Source organism: Petromyzon marinus, chromosome 58, assembly GCF_048934315.1.
Source record: "Petromyzon marinus isolate PM22_M1 ecotype Great Lakes invasive population chromosome 58, UKy_Petmar_22M1.pri1.0, whole genome shotgun sequence".
In the NCBI taxonomy this organism is placed as follows: Eukaryota; Metazoa; Chordata; class Hyperoartia; order Petromyzontiformes; family Petromyzontidae; genus Petromyzon; species Petromyzon marinus.
Genome location: NC_133724.1, coordinates 4821817 through 4840853, shown reverse-complemented (window position 1 = coordinate 4840853; position 19037 = coordinate 4821817). Strand labels below are relative to the sequence as shown.

Genomic DNA, 19037 nt, shown 5'->3' with positions numbered 1-19037 from the left:
GGATGAGTGGATGGACGAGTGAGTGGGTGGATGAGGGAGTGGGTGGATGAATGAGTGGGTGGGTGGATGAGTCGGTGGATGATTGAGTGAGTGTGTGGATGAATGAGTGAGTGGGTGGATGAGTGAGTGGGTGGATGAGTAAGTGAGTGAGTGGGTGGATGTGTGAGTGGGTGGATGAGTGGGTGGATGAGTGAGTGGGTGGATGAGTAGGTGGATGAGTGAGTGAGTGAGTGAATGGGTGGATGAGGGAGTGGGTGGATGAATGAGTAGGTGGGTGGATGAGTGGGTGGATTATTGAGTGAGTGGATGGATGAGTGTGTGGGTGGATGAGTGAGTGGGTGAATGAGTGAGTGAGTGGGTGGATGAGTGAGTGAATGGGTGGATGAGTGGCCGGATGAGTGAGTGAGTAGATGAGTGGGTGGATGAGTGAGTGAGTAGGTGGATGAGTGCATGGCCGGATGAGTGAGTGGGTGGATGAGTGGGTGGATGAGTGAGTGAGTGAGTGGTTGGATGAGTGCGTGGATGAGTGAGTGAGTGGGTGAATGAGTGGGTGGATGAGTGAGTGAGTGGGTGGATGAGTTTGTGGGTGGATGTGTGAGTGGGTGGATGAGTAAGTGGGTGGGTAAATGAGTGGGTGGATGAATGAGTGAGTGGATGAGTGAGTGGATGATAAGTGAGTGAGTCAGCGGGTGGATGAGTGAGTGGGTGGATAGCTGAGTGTGCGAGTGTTTGGATGAGTGGGCCAGCGAGCGGGTGGCTCTCTGCCCTAGAGTTTCCACCTTTCCCCCCCCAAAAACAAAACTCTGACGGGTGGCAACCCTCACCCCCGCTCCTCCCAAATGCCGCTCCACCCTCCGCCCTCCCTCCACCTCTCTCCCCTCGAGTCGCTCCTGCCCAAGACCTAACCCCCCGCTCCCCCCCCCCCTCTCTCTGCCCCCACCCCCCCTGCCTCCCCCCACGTTGCACCGGTCTCACCGGTACAGGTGGAGTACCAGGCAGACCAATGGCTCACCAAGAACATGGACCCACTGAACGACAACGTGGCGTCGCTGCTCAACCAGTCGTCCGACAAGTTCGTGGCCGAGCTCTTCAAGGACGGTGAGCCGAGGCCGATGTTGGGGGGGGGGTGGGGGGGGGGGGGGGTGGGGGTGGGGGAAGCGGGGGGGGGGTCCGCGGGTTCGATCCCGACTCTAAACGCCTGCTGAGTGATTCGGGGCTCGCGTCTCGTTGCTCGACCCACGCGGTTCAGCGCCGGTGGAAGTGGAGTTCCCGGGTCCGTGCGAAGTGCCGACGCTCCAGTACGGGGAAAATAAATAAATAAATAGTGCCCGCTCGTGTTTCTCTCTCCTTGTGATGGGACTTTGTGGGATGAACGTCGAGATTAATAAGGGGCACGGGGGGTGACCAATAAGATCTGAGTTAGTCTGTAATAAGGTAGGGCACTGATAAGGGGTTGACAGGTTTGTAGTGGTGAGTGTAGTAATGAGTGTACTAGTGGTGAGTGTACTACTGGTTATTGTGTATTTGTTTGTGTTTGTCCCTTGCGATGGGACTTTGAAGGATGAACGTCGAGATTTATAAGGGGCACGGGGGGTGACCAATAAGATCTGAGTTGGTCTGTAATAAGGTAGGACACTGATAAGGGGTTGACAGGTTTGTAGTGGTGAGTGTAGTAATGAGTGTACTAGTGGTGAGTGTACTAGTGGTTATTGTGTATTTGTTTGTGTTTGTCCCTTGCGATGGGACTTTGAAGGATGAACGTCGAGATTTATAAGGGGCACGGGGGGTGACCAATAAGATCTGAGTTGGTCTGTAATAAGGTAGGGCACTGATAAGGGGTTGACAGGTTTGTAGTGGTGAGTGTAGTAATGAGTGTACTAGTGGTGAGTGTACTACTGGTTATTGTGTATTTGTTTGTGTTTCTCCCTTGTGATGGGACTTTGTAGGATGAACGTTGAGATTTATAAGGGGCACGGGGGGTGACCAATAAGTTCTGAGTTGGTCTGTAATATGGTAGGGCACTGATAAGGGGTTGACAGGTTTGTAGTGGTGAGTGTAGTAATGAGTGTACTAGTGGTGAGTGTACTACTGGTTATTGTGTATTTGTTTGTGTTTCTCCCTTGCGATGGGACTTTGTAGGATGAACGTCGAGATTTATAAGGGGCACGGGGGGTGACCAATAAGATCTGAGTTGGTCTGTAATAAGGTAGGGCACTGATAAGGGGTTGATAGGTATGTAGTAGTGAGTGTAGTAATGAGTGTACTAGTGGTGAGTGTACTAGTGGTTATTGTGTATTTGTTTGTGTTTGTCCCTTGCGATGGGACTTTGTAGGATGAACGTCGAGATTTATAAGGGGCACGGGGGGTGACCAATAAGATCTGAGTTGGTCTGTAATAAGGTAGGGCACTGATAAGGGGTTGACAGGTTTGTAGTGGTGAGTGTAGTAATGAGTGTACTAGTGGTGAGTGTACTACTGGTTATTGTGTATTTGTTTGTGTTTCTCCCTTGCGATGGGACTTTGTGGGATGAACGTCGAGATTTATAAGGGGCACTGGGGGGGGTGACCAATAAGATCTGAGTTAGTCTGTAATAAGGTAGGGCACTGATAAGGGGTTGACAGGTAAGTAGTGGTGAGTGTAGTAATGAGTGTACGAGTGGTGAGTGTACTAGTGGTTATTGTGTATTTGATTGTGTTTCTCCCTTGTGATGGGACTTTATAGGATGAACGTCGAGATTTATAAGGGGCACTGGGGGGGGTGACCAATAAGATCTGAATTGGTCTGTAATAAGGTAGGGCACTGATAAGGGGTTGACAGGTTTGTAGTGGTGAGTGTAGTAATGAGTGTACTAGTGGTGAGTGTACTAGTGGTTATTGTGTATTTGATTGTGTTTCTCCCTTGTGATGGGACTTTATAGGATGAACGTCGAGATTTATAAGGGGCACGGGGGGTGACCAATAAGATCTGAGTTGGTCTGTAATATGGTAGGGCACTGATAAGGGGTTGACAGGTTTGTAGTGGTGAGTGTAGTAATGAGTGTACTAGTGGTGAGTGTACTAGTGGTTATTGTGTATTTGATTGTGTTTCTCCCTTGTGATGGGACTTTGTAGGATGAACGTCGAGATTTATAAGGGGCACGGGGGGTGACCAATAAGATCTGAGTTGGTCTGTAATAAGGTAGGGCACTGATAAGGGGTTGACAGGTTTGTAGTGGTGAGTGTAGTAATGAGTGTACTAGTGGTGAGTGTACTACTGGTTATTGTGTATTTTTTGTGTTTCTTCCTTGTGATGGGACTTTGTAGGATGAACGTCGAGATTTATAAGGGGCACGGGGGGGGGGGGGTGACCAATAAGATCTGAGTTGGTCTGTAATAAGGTTGGCCACTGATAAGGGGTTGACAGGTTTGTAGTGGTGAGTGTAGTAATGAGTGTACTAGTGGTGAGTGTACTAGTGGTTATTGTGTATTTGTTTGTGTTTCTCCCTTGTGATGGGACTTTGTAGGATGAACGTCGAGATTTATAAGGGGCACGGGGGGGGGTGACCAATAAGATCTGAGTTGGTCTGTAATAAGGTAGGGCACTGATCAGGGGTTAACAGGTATGGGCTTATCCTGGAGAAATCGCATTGGCTACGGAAGTCTTTTTCGCAGACGTCTAGAAGGAAGGGGGCACGGGGTCAGAAAGTCACAACAACCAAAAACATTGCTGCAACAACAACAACGCCTATAGGAATGCAAACTCTAGGAAAGTCTATCAAATCAGAGGCTTGGGTGGAGGCGCATTGAATACAAGCGTGGATCCGTGGTCTCTATGAGATGTTAACTCCCTCGCCTGGTGTACAGGAGGTCGTGGGTTCGATGGCGACTCTTGACATCTGCTGCTGTATATTTGGAGTTTGCCCTGTGTCTATCTCTCTCTCTCTCTCTCTCTCCCCTCCGTGGTCGCGTGAATTTTTCTCCCCCGGAGACCTCCGATTCTCCCCCTCCAACATTCGGACTCGACGAAGCGCGTTGAGAGTCACGGCGGTTTGTGCCGTTCATTCGCACGCGGCGGTGACAAGGCGCGTTGGTCGAGCCTTCATCTGCGATTGTCAGGTCGCCTCTGATATTAAAAAAAAAACAGAAAGAAGGCCACGTTCGCAGCAGCTCAGTGACGGGCCTCGCCCGGTGAAATAAAAAGCTGAAGGTTTTTTTTTTTTTTTAACCGAACATGCCACCGAGTTTTTCACAGGCGCCCCTTCGTCAGCCCCGGCCCCCCACCTCCCCCCCCCACCGCCCCCCACCCCCCCCCCCCCCCCCCCCCACCGGCGGAGCGTTTCATGGGGACGAACCGGGCCACAAGCCTGGTGGGGCGAGCCCGGCTTAGGGGGCGGCGCTGTCGCCCCCCAACTTTTCAAATTATTCCACCGCCTCTGACACCTCGCCCGTGAATTTCCCGTGCCACCACCCCCTGCTTCACCCCCCCCCCCTACCTCCGCCCGACACCCCCCCCCCCCACCCCGTTCTCCCGCCCCCAGTTGACCGCATCGTGGGGCTGAACCAGGCGGCGAACCTGGGGGGAGACTCCGGCTTCGGCGGGGCCGCGTCCAAGACCAAGAAGGGGATGTTCCGCACGGTGGGGCAGTTGTACAAGGAGCAGCTGGGCAAGCTCATGTCCACGCTGCGCAGCACCAACCCCAACTTCGTGCGCTGCATCATCCCCAACCACGAGAAGCGGGTGGGTGGGGGGCGGGGGGTGGTGGGGGGGGGGTCACGCGCGGTGTGTCTCGGTGACGTGGCGTGCGTGGGTCACGCGGCTGTGGGTCACGTGGTTGTGGGTCATGGGTGTGCGTGGGTCACGCATGTGAGTGGGTCACGCGGCTGTGGGTCACGTGGTTGTGGGTCACGGGTGTGCGTGGGTCACGCGGCTGTGGGTCACGTGGTTGTGGGTCATGGATGTGCGTGGGTCACGCGGCTGTGGGTCACGTGGTTGTGGGTCACGGGTGTGCGTGGATCACGCGGCTGTGGGTCACGTGGTTGTGGGTCACAGGTGTGCGTGGGTCACGCGTGTGAGTGGGTCACGCGGCTGTGGGTCACGTGGTTGTGGGTCACGGGTGTGCGTGGATCACGCGGCTGTGGGTCACGCGGCTGTAGGTCACGTGGTTGTGGGTCATGGGTGTGCGTGGATCACGCGGCTGTGGGTCACGCGGCTGTGGGTCACAGGTGTGCGTGGGTCACAGGCGTGCGTGGGTCACGCGGCTGTGGGTCACGTGGTTGTGGGTCATGGGTGTGCGTGGGTCACGCGTGTGAGTGGGTCACGCGGCTGTGGGTCACGTGGTTGTGGGTCATGGGTGTGCGTGGGTCACGTGGTTGTGGGTCACGCGGGTGTGTGGTGGGTCACACGCGGGTGAGAGGGAGTTTGGTGCCGTCTCTTCATTTGCCCGGCCGATTCGTCTGGGGCGCCGCACGGATGGATTGCGCTTCGGGTGGTGCCGTGACTGGCTACCGCCCGGTTGTGTGGGTCTCTGTGTGAGTCTATGGGTCTCTGTGTGAGTCTATGGGTCTCTGTGTGAGTCTATGTGTCTCTGCTTGAGTCTATGGGTCTCTGTGTGAGTCTATGTGTCTCTGCTTGAGTCTATGGGTCTCTGTGTGAGTCTATGGGTCTCTGTGTGAGTCTATGGGTCTCTGTGTGAGTCTATGTGTCTCTGCTTGAGTCTATGGGTCTCTGTGTGAGTCTATGGGTCTCTGTGTGAGTCTATGTTTATCTGTAGTGAGTCTATGGGTCTCTGTGTGAGTCTATCTGTCTCTGTGTGAGTCTATGTGTCTCTGTGTGAGTCTATGGGTCTCTGTGTGAGTCTATGTTTATCTGTAGTGAGTCTATGTGTCTCTGTGTGAGTCTGTGGGTCTCTGTGTGAGTCTATGTGACTCTGTGTGAGTCTATGTGTCTCTGCGTGAGTCTATGGATCTCTGTGTGAGTCTATGTTTATCTGTAGTGAGTCTATGGGTCTCTGTGTGAGTCTATGTGTCTCTGTGTGAGTCTATATGTCTCTGTGTGAGTCTATGGATCTCTGTGTGAGTCTATGTTTATCTGTAGTGAGTCTATGGGTCTCTGTGTGTGTCTAATGTGTCTCTGCGTGAGTCTATGTGTCTCTGTGTGAGTCTATGGGTCTCTGTGTGAGTCTATGTGTGTGTATGTTGAACTTCTTCCGCACCGTACGTAGCCAACCGCGCTAATCGGAGGTGCGGTCGTCACCACCCGACTCCCCTCCTGCCCCCCCCCACTACCCTACCCCCCACTATCCCCACCCCCCCCTCTAGTCTGGCAAGCTGGAGAGCCACCTCGTCCTGGAGCAGCTGCGATGCAACGGAGTCCTGGAGGGGATCCGCATCTGCCGCCAGGGATTCCCCAACCGCGTCGTCTTCCAGGAGTTCCGGCAGCGGTGAGGGCGGGCCGCCACCGCCGTCTGTACGGGGATAGAGCGTTGCCCCCTCGCAGGCGTGGGTTTTCTCCGGGTGCTCAGGTTTCCTCCCACGCGTTATTGGCCATTAACAGCTTGATGTATAGAGGACCGCAGAGCTTCGGCAATAGGAGTGCCACGGTGGCTAGGAGATGTTAACTACCTCGCCTGGTGTACAGGAGGTCGTAGGTTCGATCCCGACCCTTCCGCCTGCTGCTGTATATTTGGAGTTTGCGTGTCTCTCTTTCATCATCATCACGGTGGATAGGAGATGTTAACTACCACGCCCGGTGTACAGGAGGTCGTGGGTTCGATCCCGACCCTTCCGCCTGCTGTATATTTGGAGTTTCCGTGTCTCTCTCTCTCATCATCATCACGGTGGCTAGGAGATGTTAACTACCTCGCCTGATGTACAGGTGGTTGTGGGTTCAATCCCGACCCTGACGCCTGCTGCTGTATATTTGGAGTTTGCGTGTCTCTCTCTCTCTCCGTGGTCGCGTGGATTTTTCTCCGGGAACCCCGATTTTTTTCCTCCACGGTCAGATTCAACATTCCCCATTGAGATTATTTGGCCGCTATGAATGTCCACGTGAAAAGCCACTCAATTGAGTTTAACACGGGGGCTCTCGTAACCCTCCACCACCCCACACAGCCGGTAAGGTTTGTCACGTATACAAAAAGCGCCAATTAGTTACTAGTATAGTGTATAGTAGTGTATAGTGTAGTGTATAGTAGTGTAGTGTATAGTAGTGCAGTGTATAGGAGTGTATAGTGTAGTGTATAGTATAGTGTATAGTAGTGTATAGTGTAGTGTATAGTGTAGTGTATAGTGTAGTGTATAGTGTATATTATAGTGTGTAGTGTAGTGTATAGTGTAGTATACTAGTTCAGCCCGCCGGTGCGTCGGAGGGTCATTCCACAACTTTTACAATTCGAGTCGTGCCGTGGCGTTTCGCCGGTAGTTTCATCAACCAGAATCATCGCGCGATTTGGCAGCTCCCCGTTGTGGTGGCCAGGTGGCTTCTGAAAAAAATCTGCACAAGCCGAGTGGGCCCCTTTACCTGCTCAAATAAAAACTAGTTTCGTTTTAGTTGCATCACCTTGCTCCTCCTGCTTCTCCTCGTCCCTCCGCTACCGCTACTATAATTCATTGTTGTTATTTTAGATTTAAGCTTTCGTGACTGCAAGGATCCATACTCTTTTGGTTCTATTCGGTAAAGTCACGTAGGGCAAAAATAAAACAACAAAAATCACGACGTTTCGGCCACAACACAAGCGGCCTTCATCAGGTGACTGTCTCGAAGACTGCGCTGGAGTTGAAAAAAAAAAGGTGGTCCCTTCACCTGATGAAGGCCGCCTGTGTTGTGGCCGAAACGTCGTGATTTTTGTTGTTTAATTTTTTACCTACGTGACTTTACCGAATAGAACCAAGGAGTATGGTTGTTATTGTTGGCTTGTTTTTGCGCACTACAGCGTTGATATTCGGTGCTTTTTCCGGAAGACTTTTGCTGTTTTTTCCCTGGAATTATTCTGTTTGCCCGTAGCCACTTTAAGATGTTATCTTGTTCATGTTTTTGTTTAGTTGCGGTTGCACCCGAGTCAAGAGCAGCAACGGCTCACAGGGCTATAACCAAATAAGTGAAACTGAAACTGAAACGAACTGAAGTTCTTGATTTAAAGCTTTCGTGACTGCAGTAATTCATATTCTTAGCGCTTTCGGTAAAGTCACGTTGATGATGACCGTTTGTGTTACGGTCGAAACGTCGTTAGAATTTTATTGTTTTATATATATTATTATTTTCCGATTTAAAGCTTTCGTAACTGCAAGCGGCCTTCATCAGGTGAAGGGACGAGACTGTCTGGAGGACAGCGCTGGAGCGAACACAGCCAAGCTCAGACCGCGACCTTTAAGCTGTGTGAGAAGAAACAGAGCGCCTTGACAAAGGAATTAGCATAGAATTTAGCATTGAAATAGCTGTGTTCGCTCCAGCGCTGTCCTCCAGACCGTCTCGTCCCTTCACCTGATGAAGGCCGCTTCTGTTGGGGCCGAAACGTCGTGAGAATTTTATTGTGTTATTTTATTTTATCAATTTATTATTTTACTCTCATTCTACGTGACTTTACCGAAAGAACCAAAGAAGATATATTATTATTATTTTATTGTTTCCCTTCAACGTGACTTTACCGGTAGAGCTAAGAATATGAACTGAAATTCCACAGCCACTGTATCGCGATGCGGCCACTCTCCAATCGTCTCCCCTTCCTCCCCCTGTCCCTCTCTGCTCTCGCTGTTGTCGTTGTCCGAGACCCTGTCACCTCCCTGGCTCTCTGCTGGTGCTACCCTGCTGAGTTAGCCTCGAGTCGTGGATGCGTCTCCGTCTCGCCTCTCTGTTAATTCCGAGCGTCGTCACGACAGCCGCTCTGTGAGCATCGCTCCGCAACTCCCTGTCTCTCTGTTACCGCTGCTTTTCAGGTACGAAATCCTGACCCCTCACGCAATCCCCAAGGGATTCATGGACGGCAAGCAGGCGTGCGACCTCATGGTACGACGAGGGGGGCGACGCACGGTGGAGAGGGGTTGGTGGGTCACAGGGAGATGACGACGACTGTGATGACGCGTGGCGATGGCTACGATATGATGGTGGTGACGGTGACGACGCGTGGCGATGGTGGTCACGGTGATGACGATGGTGTCGGCGATGGTGTTGGTGACTGTGGTGAAGTCACCATGGATGGGTGCAGTGGCTCTTTGATGATGGTGATGATGGTAGTGGTGGTGGTGATGGTGGTGGTGGTGAGATTGGTGATGATGGTGATGGTGGTGGTGATGGTGGTGATGATGGTGATGATGGTGATTGATGATGGTGGTGGTGGTGATGATGGTGGTGATGATGATAATGGTGATGATGATGATTTATGATGATATTGGTGATAATAATAATGGTGGTGATGATGATAATGGTGATGCTGATGATAGTGGTGGTGATGATGATGATGATGATTGTGGTGATGATGATGATGATGATTGATGATGGTGGTGGTGATGATGATAATGGTGATGATGATGATGGTGGTGATGATGATGATGATGGTGGTGATGATGATGGTGGTGGTGTTGGTGATGATGGTGGTGTTGGTGATGATGATGGTGGTGATGGTGGTGGTGTTGGTGATGATGATGGTGGTGGTGATGATGATGATGGTGGTGATGGTGGTGGTGGTGATGATGATGGTTGTGATGATGGTGGTGGTGATGATGGTGGTGATGATCATGGTGGTGGTGAGATGATAATGGTGGTGATGATAGTGGTGGTGGTGGTGATGATGATGATGATGATGATTGATGATGGTGGTGATGATGATGATGGTGGTGTTGGTGATGATGATAGTGGTGATGATGATTGATGATGATGGTGGTGATGATGATGATGATAATGGTGATGATGATGATGAATTCAAGGGCAGTAATGTTACCCCCGCATCTTACATTCCGACGATGATGTCCACACACACCCCTCCCCCCCCATCCACATCATTTCTCCTAATCGCTCCGTCTCTCTGTCACCCCCCCCCCCTCCCTCCGCGTCTCAGATCAAATCCCTGGAACTGGATTCGAACTTGTTCCGCATCGGCCAAAGCAAAGTGTTCTTCCGTACGGGAGTTCTTGCTCACCTGGAGGAGGAGCGCGACATGAAAATCACCGACATCATCATCGCCTTCCAGTCGCTGTGCCGGGGCTACCTGTCGCGCAAGTACGCGCGTACTCGCTCGCACAAAGACAAAGGTCCCCCCGTGTAGCCTTAGCGGACTGTTGGGGCAAGTGCCGTTAGCGAGCAGCACCTGTGAAGGCCGGCACGGTAACACACGAGGGTGGGTGGGTGGCCCAGCAACCACGCCCGGCCGCCTTTGTCTCCCCAGTGGCGATGTTTACACACCGGACCGGGTACTCATTTGAGGCTGAGTCGACCTAGGAAAAGCCCAGGACCGGTTCAGATAATCGCCACCGGTGTTGGCCGTGAGCGGGAATCGAACTCGGCTCGCCGGGTTCGTAGCGCAGCGCTGATCGCCACGCCAACGCTCCCCGCGCACGTGTACACGGGTGAACACGCGTGTACACGCGTCGACACATGTGTACACGGGTGAACACGCGTGTACACGCTCCGCACACATGTGTACACGGGTGAACACGCGTGTACACGCTCCCCACACACGTGTACACGGGCGAACACGCGTGTACACGCTCCCCACACATGTGTACACGGGCGAACACGCGTGTACGCGCGTGTACACATGTGTACACGGGCGAACACGTGTACACGCTCCCCACGCATGTGTACACGTGTGTAGACGCGTGTACACGCGTGTACACATGTGTACACGGGCGAACACGCGTGTACACGCGTCTACACGTGTACACGGGCGAACACGCGTGTACACATATGTACACGGGCGAACACGTGTGTACACGCTCCCCACACACGTGTACACGCGTCTACACACGCGCGACTTGGCGCGACCGTACGTTTGTGAAACTACTAGGGGAGGTGGGGGGGTGGGACGGAAAAAAACAAAGAGCTTCATAGCTCATCGGATTCCTCGAGACTCGGAACTCTCCGTGCCCGCGCAGGGCGCACGCTCGCAAGATGCAGCAGATGAGCGCGCTGAAGATCCTGCAGCGCAACTGCGCGGCCTACCTCAAGCTTCGCAACTGGCAGTGGTGGCGCCTCTTCACCAAGGTGCGAGTGCAGCCATCGGCACCACACGCTACAGTCACCACCCCCGACACACCGTGCCCAACCTAACCCCTCCACCATGGCGTTTGTCGCCGCGACGTTCCGACCCAACGTGCGCCGGCTGCCCATCCGTGACGCAAAGAGCTTCAGAGCTCGTCGGATTCTTCCTGCAGGTTAAGTAAATATTGTGATTCTCACTGCCCCCTTCCGCACACATACACGCACACACACACAGACAGACAGCGCCCTCCATGGCAAACGCAAAAGGGATGCACGACACACATCAGCTGGAGTAAAAACTAAAAAAGCCACCACCCCCCCCCCCCATCCCGAATAATGGACGGTAACGAAAGTGATGACGAGTCTCGATCTCGCTCAAACCCGAACGCGGCCGCGTTCCCCGCCTCTCCCCCCGTGAGCCTTGCTGCTCCTCCGCTCGGGGAGACAAAGGCGGCCGGGCGTGGTGCCGACCGCCACCCATACACCCCCCCCCCCCCCACTGCCTTCGTAGGTGCTGCTCAGGGCTCGATTCAGGCGTGGGGGGGCTTTAGGGGGCTGCAAGCCCAGGGGGTCTCCTCCAGCTTGAGCGGCCTGCAGAGATGAAGTGAAAACTGATTTCATTTGTGAATGCCGATTTTTTTGTTGTTGTATTTGTTGTTAGCCTTGTAAAAAAAAAAAAATACGATTGTATTATTCTTTAACTTTGTTTTGCTTTTGAAAATATTACCGGGGGTGGGGTGGGGTAGGGTGGGGTGGGGGGCTCACGGTACCCTGTAGCCCGGGGGGGGAGGGGGTGGGGGGCTACGAAATCTTAACCCGGCCTTGGTACTGCTACCCGCGAACGGCCCTGGCCCCATCCATCGATGGATGATCTGCGAAGGCTACACGGGGGACCTTTGTCTCTGCGCGCAGGTGAAGCCGCTGCTGCAGGTGACTCGTCAGGAGGAGGAGCTGCAAGCTCGCGACGAGGAGCTGAAGATGACGCGCGAGAGGCAGCAGAGGGCAGAGGCCATGCTGCACGAGCTGGAGTCCAAACACGGCCAGGTGAGTGTGTACAGCTGTGTGTGTGTGTCAGGTGTGTGTGTGTCAGGTGTGTGTGTGTGTGTACCAGGTGTGTGTGTGTGTGCCACGTGAGTGTGTACAGGTGTGTGTGTGTCTCAGGTGAGTGTGTACAGGTGTGTGTGTGTGTCAGGTCAGTGTGTACAGGTGTGTGTGTGTACAGGTGTGTGTGTGTGTCATCTCATCTCAGTCAGTCGACCCGTGGCACCTGGGTCTGCCCCGTGACCTCCTGCCAGCGGGCGTTCGACACTTCACGTGGCCTCAGGGTGCACATAGCCTGGCACAAGCGTCGTGGTGACGTCACCGCCACTTAGTGGCGAATGGCGGTTGTTGTTGTTGTGTGTGTGTCAGGTCAGTGTGTACAGGTGTGTGTGTGTGTACAGGTGTGTGTGTACAGGTGTGTGTGTGTGTCAGGTCAGTGTGTACAGGTGTGTGTGTGTACAGGTGTGTGTGTACAGGTGTGTGTGTCAGGTCAGTGTGTACAGGTGTGTGTGTGTGTGGGTGCCACGTGAGTGTGTGTGTGTCAGGTGAGTGTGTACAGGTGTGTGTGTGTCAGGTGAGTGTGTACAAGTGTGTGTGTGTGTACAGGTGAGTGTGTACAGGTGTGTGTGTGTCAGGTGAGTGTGTACAAGTGTGTGTGTGTACAGGTGTGTGTGCCAGGTGTGTGTGTGTGTCAGGTGAGTGTGTACAGGTGTGTGTGTGTCTCAGGTGAGTGTGTACAGGTGTGTGTGTGTGTCAGGTCAGTGTGTACAGGTGTGTGTGTGTGAAAGCCTTAACCCTTCTATGCTCACCCGTGTGTCCGTCTGTCTCTCCCACGCTGCACGCATGCTCACGCGCGCACACACGCGCGCACACATGTGTGCACACACATACGCACGATCACACACATGCACACACGCGAACATTCACACACTCACACATACAATCACACGCTCAATCACACACACCTACACACACGCGCGCTCATACGCGCTCACTCACACACATACTCACACGTGCACACACGCTCACTCACACACTCGCACACACACACACGTGCACGCACGCTCACACATACACACACGCGCACACACGCTCACACGCGCTCACTCACATACATACACACACACTCGCACACATGCTCACACACACTCGCACACACACACGCACGCTCACACACACACACACTCGAACACACGCTCACACACACTCGCACACACACACGCACGCGCACACACACACGCACGCTCACACACACACACACTCGCACACACGCTCACACACGCTCACACACACACACACACGCTCACACACACACGCACGCTCACACACACTCGCACACACGCTCGCACACACTCGCACACACACACACTCACACACACGCTCACACACACACGCTCACACACACGCTCACACACACGCTCACACACACGCTCACACACACTCGCACACACATACGCACACGCTCACACACGCTCACACACACACACACGCTCACACACACACACACGCTCACACACACTCACACACACACACGCACGCGCTTCACCCCACAGCTGGTGGACGAGAAGCAGATCTTGGCGGAGCAGCTGCAGGCCGAGATCGAGCTGTGCGCCGAGGCGGAGGAGATGCGTGTCCGCCTCGAGGTGAAGCGTCAAGAGCTGGAGGAGATCCTTCACGAGCTGGAGGCGCGCGTCGAGGAGGAAGAGGAACGCTCCCAGACGCTGGCGCTCGACAAGAAGAAGATGCAGCAGCATCTCCAGGTGCCGCAGACGTTACCTGTAGACCCCTTAGCGGCGCCCCCCACCCCCCCACCCCCCCACCCACCCCCCCCCCCCCACAACGTCCCAACCTTGTTACAGGTGGATTCAGATCTGATTTGGTCACCCACCCACTCCATGCCACCCCCGTGCCCCTCATGAATCTCAACGTTCATCCTGCAAAGTCCCACCACAAGGGAGGAACACGCACCAACCCCGACATATCGATGAGATGTTGTGATGACGGTGATATTGATGGGATGTTGTGGTGGTGGTGGTGGTGGTGATGATGACAATGATCCTATGGTGGTGATGATAATGATGATGAGATGTTGTGATGATGCTGAGGATGACGACAATAATGATATTGTGCTTTGGTGATAATGATGATGATGATGACAATGGTGGTGGTGGTGGTGATGATGATGAGATGTTGTGATGATGCTGATGATGACGACGATAATGATGTTGTGCTTTGGTGATGATGATGACGATAATGATGATATCGTGGTGATGGCGGTGGTGATGATGAGATGTTATGATGATGCTGATGATGTGGTGGTGATGATGATGAGATGTTGTGATGATGCTGATGATGACGACAATAATGATATTGTGCTTTGGTGATGATGACAATGATGCTGTCGTCGTCGTGGTGGTGGTGATGATGAGATGTTGTGATGACGACGACGATCACGCGGCACCCCCCCCCCCCCCCCCACAGGACCTGGAGGACCAGCTGGACGAGGAGGAGACGGCGCGCCAGAAGCTGCAGCTGGAGAAGGTGACAGCGGAGTCCAAGATCAAGAAGATGGAGGAGGACCTCATCATGCTCGATGACCAGCACAGCAAGCTGGGCAAGGTCAGAGGTCGACGCTGACCCGACCATCACGATGATGACTCCTTAGCTGCTGCCTGCCGCCGCTGAAGTCGACGACGACGATTACGATGATTGATGTTGTTGATGATGATGTTGATGATGATGATGGAGAGCTGCGCTGATGCTGTGAATGGTGCTGACGGTGCTGCTAAGGCTGCTGATGGCACCCATGGCGGCGCCGGTGTGTGTACTGTGCGTTGAACTTCTTTGGCGCCGTACGTCGCCGACCGTGCTGGTCGGAGGCGCGGGGGAAAGACAACAGTGACGACACTGGTGACGACACTGGTGACGACGATGATGACGTTGATGACGATGGTGACGACGATGATGACGACGATGGTGCGGGTGCCACTGGTGACGACGATGATGATGATGATGACGTTGATGACGAAGGTGCGGGTGACACTGGTGACGACGATGATGATGATGATGATGACGTTGATGACGAAGGTGCGGGTTACACTGATGACGACGATGATGACGACGACGATGACGTTGATGACGAAGGTGCAGGTGACACTGGTGACGAAGATGATGATGAGGACGATGACGACGATGGTGTGGATGACACTGGTGACGACGATGATGATGACGACGATGATGACGATGGTGTGGATGACACTAGTGACGACAATGATGACGACGACGATGACGTTGCTGACGATGGTGCGGTGACACTGGTGACGACGATGATGATGACGACGATGACGTTGCTGTGGATGACACTGGTGACGACGATGATGACGACGACGATGATGACATTGCTGTGGATGACACTGGTGACGACGATGATGATGACGACGACGATGACGTTGCTGTGGATGACACTGGTGACGACGACGATGACGACGACGATGATGACGACGGTTGCCATTGACGCTGCCGCTGACACCGACGAGGAGGACGACGCTGGCGATGGCGACGCTGACGTCACTCATGGTCGCTCTTCGCCGTCGCCCGCAGGAGAAGAAGCAGCTTGAGGAGCGCGTGGCCGAGTTCACCTCTCACCTGGCCGAAGAGGAGGAGAAGGTGAAGTCTCTGAGCAAGGTGAAGGCCAAGCAGGACGCCATCATCGCCGACATGGAGGGTGAGCGCCTCTGACTCTCCCCACGCATCGGGGGGGGGGGCAGAGGGTGGCGGCGGTGACACCCTGCAGGGCGGGGGGGGGGGGGGCAGAGGGTGGTGGAGGGCAAAAAGCGGCTGGTTCATCGACAAGATGAACTCTCAATCCTTTTAATCTTTTTCTTCCCTCTCCATATCTCTCTCTCCTCATCTCTCTCTCTGTCTCTCTCCATACCTCTCTCCATCCTCTGTCTCTCTTAATATCTCTCTCCGTCCACTCTCTCTCCATCTCTCTCTCTCTATGTCTCTCTCACTCTCTCCTCATCTCTGTCTCTCTCCATATCTCACTCTCCATCCTCTCTCTCTCTCTCTCCATATCTCTCTCCTCTCTCTATCTCTGTCCACTCTCTCTCCATCTTTCTGTCTCTCTATGTCTCTCTCACTCTCTCCTCATCTGGCTCTCTCCATCCTCTCTGTCTCTCTCCATATCTCTCTCCTCTCTCTATCTCTGTCCACTCTCTCTCCAACTCTCTCTCTCTCTATGTCTCTCTCACTCTCTCCCCATCTCTCCGTGTCTCTCTCTCTCCTCATCTTTCTCTCTGTCTCTCTCCATCTCTCTCCATATCTCTCTCCACCCTCTCTCTCCCCATCTCGCTCTCTCTCTCTATGTCTCTCTCACTCTCTCCTCATCTCTGTCTCTCTCCATATCTCTCTCCTCTCTCTATCTCTGTCCACTCTCTCTCCATCTCTCTCTCTCTCTCTCTGTCTCTCTCACTCTCTCCCCATCTCTCCGTGTCTCTCTCTCTCTCTCGCTCCGCTCGCAGACCGGCTCAAGGACGAGGAGAAGTCGCGGCAGGAGCTGGAGAAGTCCAAGCGGAAGCTGGAGGCCGAAGGCTCCGACCTGCAGGACCACATCGCTGAGCTGCAGCGGCAAATCGAGGACCTCAAAGCTCAGCTCGCCAAGAAAGAGCACGAACTGCAGGCGGCCACCACCAGGTACGGAGTGGCCTAGAAGATGTTCACTACCTCGCCTGGTATGCAGGAGGTCGTGGGTTCAATCCACGTCCCTTACTTACACCTGCAACTAAGTTACTTGCACCTGCAGCTAACTTGTAAACTGCACCGTCTGCTGCGTTGCTTAGTTCTGTTATCAAACTCGACATCGTCACCGTCATGATCATCATGTTATTCGTCATCATTGTCATCAATATCATGATCATTATTATCATCATCACCACCATCATCACACCACCATCAACACCACCACCACCGTCATCATTATCATCACCATCATCATCACCATCCTTGTCATCAACATCACTATCTGCATTATCGTCACCATCACTTATTATCACCGTCATCATCGTCACCATCACTGTAATCACTATTGTCATCACCACCATCGTCATCATCATTATCATCACTATCATCATCACCACCACCATCGTCATCACTATCATCATCATTGTCATCACTATCATTATCACCACCACCATCGTCATCATCATTGTCATCACTATCATCATCCCCATCGTCATCATCATTGTCATGACTATCATCATCACCACCACCACCATCGTCATCACTATCATCATTGTCATCACTATCATTATCACCACCACCACCATCGTCATCATCATTGTCATGACTATCATCATCACCACCACCACCATCGTCATCACTATCATCATTGTCATCACTATCATTATCACCACCATCGTCATCATCATTGTCATGACTATCATCATCACCACCACCACCACCATCGTCATCACTACCACCACCATCGTCATCACTATCATCATCATTGCCATCACTACCACCACCAACAACCATCGTCATCACTATCATCATCATCATCGTCATCACTACCACCACCATCACCACCACCACCATCGTCATCACGATCATCACCACCACCAACCATTGTCATCACTATCATCATCATCACCACCACCACCATCGTCATCACTATCATCATCATTGTCATCACTATCATCACCACCACCACCATCGTCATCACTACCATCATCATCATCACCACCACCACCATCATCACTATCATCATCATCGTCATCACTACCACCACCATCGTCATCACTACCACCACCATCGTCATAACCACCACCACCATCGTCATCACTATCATCATCATTGTCATCACTATCATCACCACCACCATCGTCATCACTACCATCATCATCATCATCATCACCACCACCACCATCATCACTATCATCATCATCGTCATCACTACCACCACCATCGTCATCACTACCACCACCATCGTCATCACCACCACCACCATCGTCATCACTACCACCATCGTCATCATCACCGCCACCATCGTCATCACCACCACCACCATCGTCATCACCACCACCACCATCGTCATCACTATCATCATCATCATCACCACCACCATCGTCATCACTATCATCATCATCATCACGACCACCACCATCGTCATCACTATCATCATCATCGTCATCACTATCACCACCATCGTCATCACTACCATCATCGTCATCATCACTACCCTCATCGTCATCACTACCACCATCGTCATCATCATCACTATCATCATCATCGTCATCACTACCACCACCACCATCATCATCACTATCATCATCATCATCATCACCACCACCACCATCGTCATCACTATCATCATCGTTATCATCACCACCACCACCATCGTCATCACTATCATCATCATCGTCATCATCATCACCACCACCGCCATCGTCACCGTCCCCGTCGTCGCGCCCGTCGTCCGACTCACCACCCCGCGACCGCCGCGGCCGCTAGGGGCGACGACGAGGCGGCACAGAAGACCAACGCGTTGAAGCTGGTGCGGGAGCTGCAGGCCCAGCTGGCCGAGCTGCAGGAGGACCTGGAGGCGGAACGGGCGGCGCGGGCCAAGGTGGAGAAGCTCAAGAGGGACCTGGGCGAGGAGCTGGAGGCCCTCAAGACGGAGTTGGAGGACACCTTGGACACCACCGCGGCCCAGCAGGAACTCAGGTGCGCCGCTGGACGCTTGCCCGTCTCGCGCTGCTCGTGACGGACGGCTGACCGTCGATTGTCCTGACCCGGCAAAAGGCAACATTCGCGACTCGCAGGAATTC

The 19037-nt window shown here is 53.2% G+C and overlaps 1 protein-coding gene across 1 annotated transcript in view; it reads left to right on the top strand.

Moving 5' to 3' along the window:
• LOC116955064 (myosin-10-like) overlaps nucleotides 1–19037 on the top strand; it is a 124402-nt gene that overhangs the window by 79566 nt on the left and 25799 nt on the right. The window contains exons 16-27 of the mRNA XM_032976017.2: nucleotides 984–1098; nucleotides 4517–4716; nucleotides 6297–6418; nucleotides 8910–8979; nucleotides 10028–10188; nucleotides 11064–11172; nucleotides 12082–12213; nucleotides 13764–13970; nucleotides 14692–14829; nucleotides 15811–15934; nucleotides 16734–16905; nucleotides 18721–18933. Of these exons, the coding sequence (XP_032831908.2) occupies nucleotides 984–1098; nucleotides 4517–4716; nucleotides 6297–6418; nucleotides 8910–8979; nucleotides 10028–10188; nucleotides 11064–11172; nucleotides 12082–12213; nucleotides 13764–13970; nucleotides 14692–14829; nucleotides 15811–15934; nucleotides 16734–16905; nucleotides 18721–18933 (1763 nt within the window). The remainder of the gene's footprint in view (nucleotides 1–983; nucleotides 1099–4516; nucleotides 4717–6296; nucleotides 6419–8909; nucleotides 8980–10027; nucleotides 10189–11063; nucleotides 11173–12081; nucleotides 12214–13763; nucleotides 13971–14691; nucleotides 14830–15810; nucleotides 15935–16733; nucleotides 16906–18720; nucleotides 18934–19037) is intronic.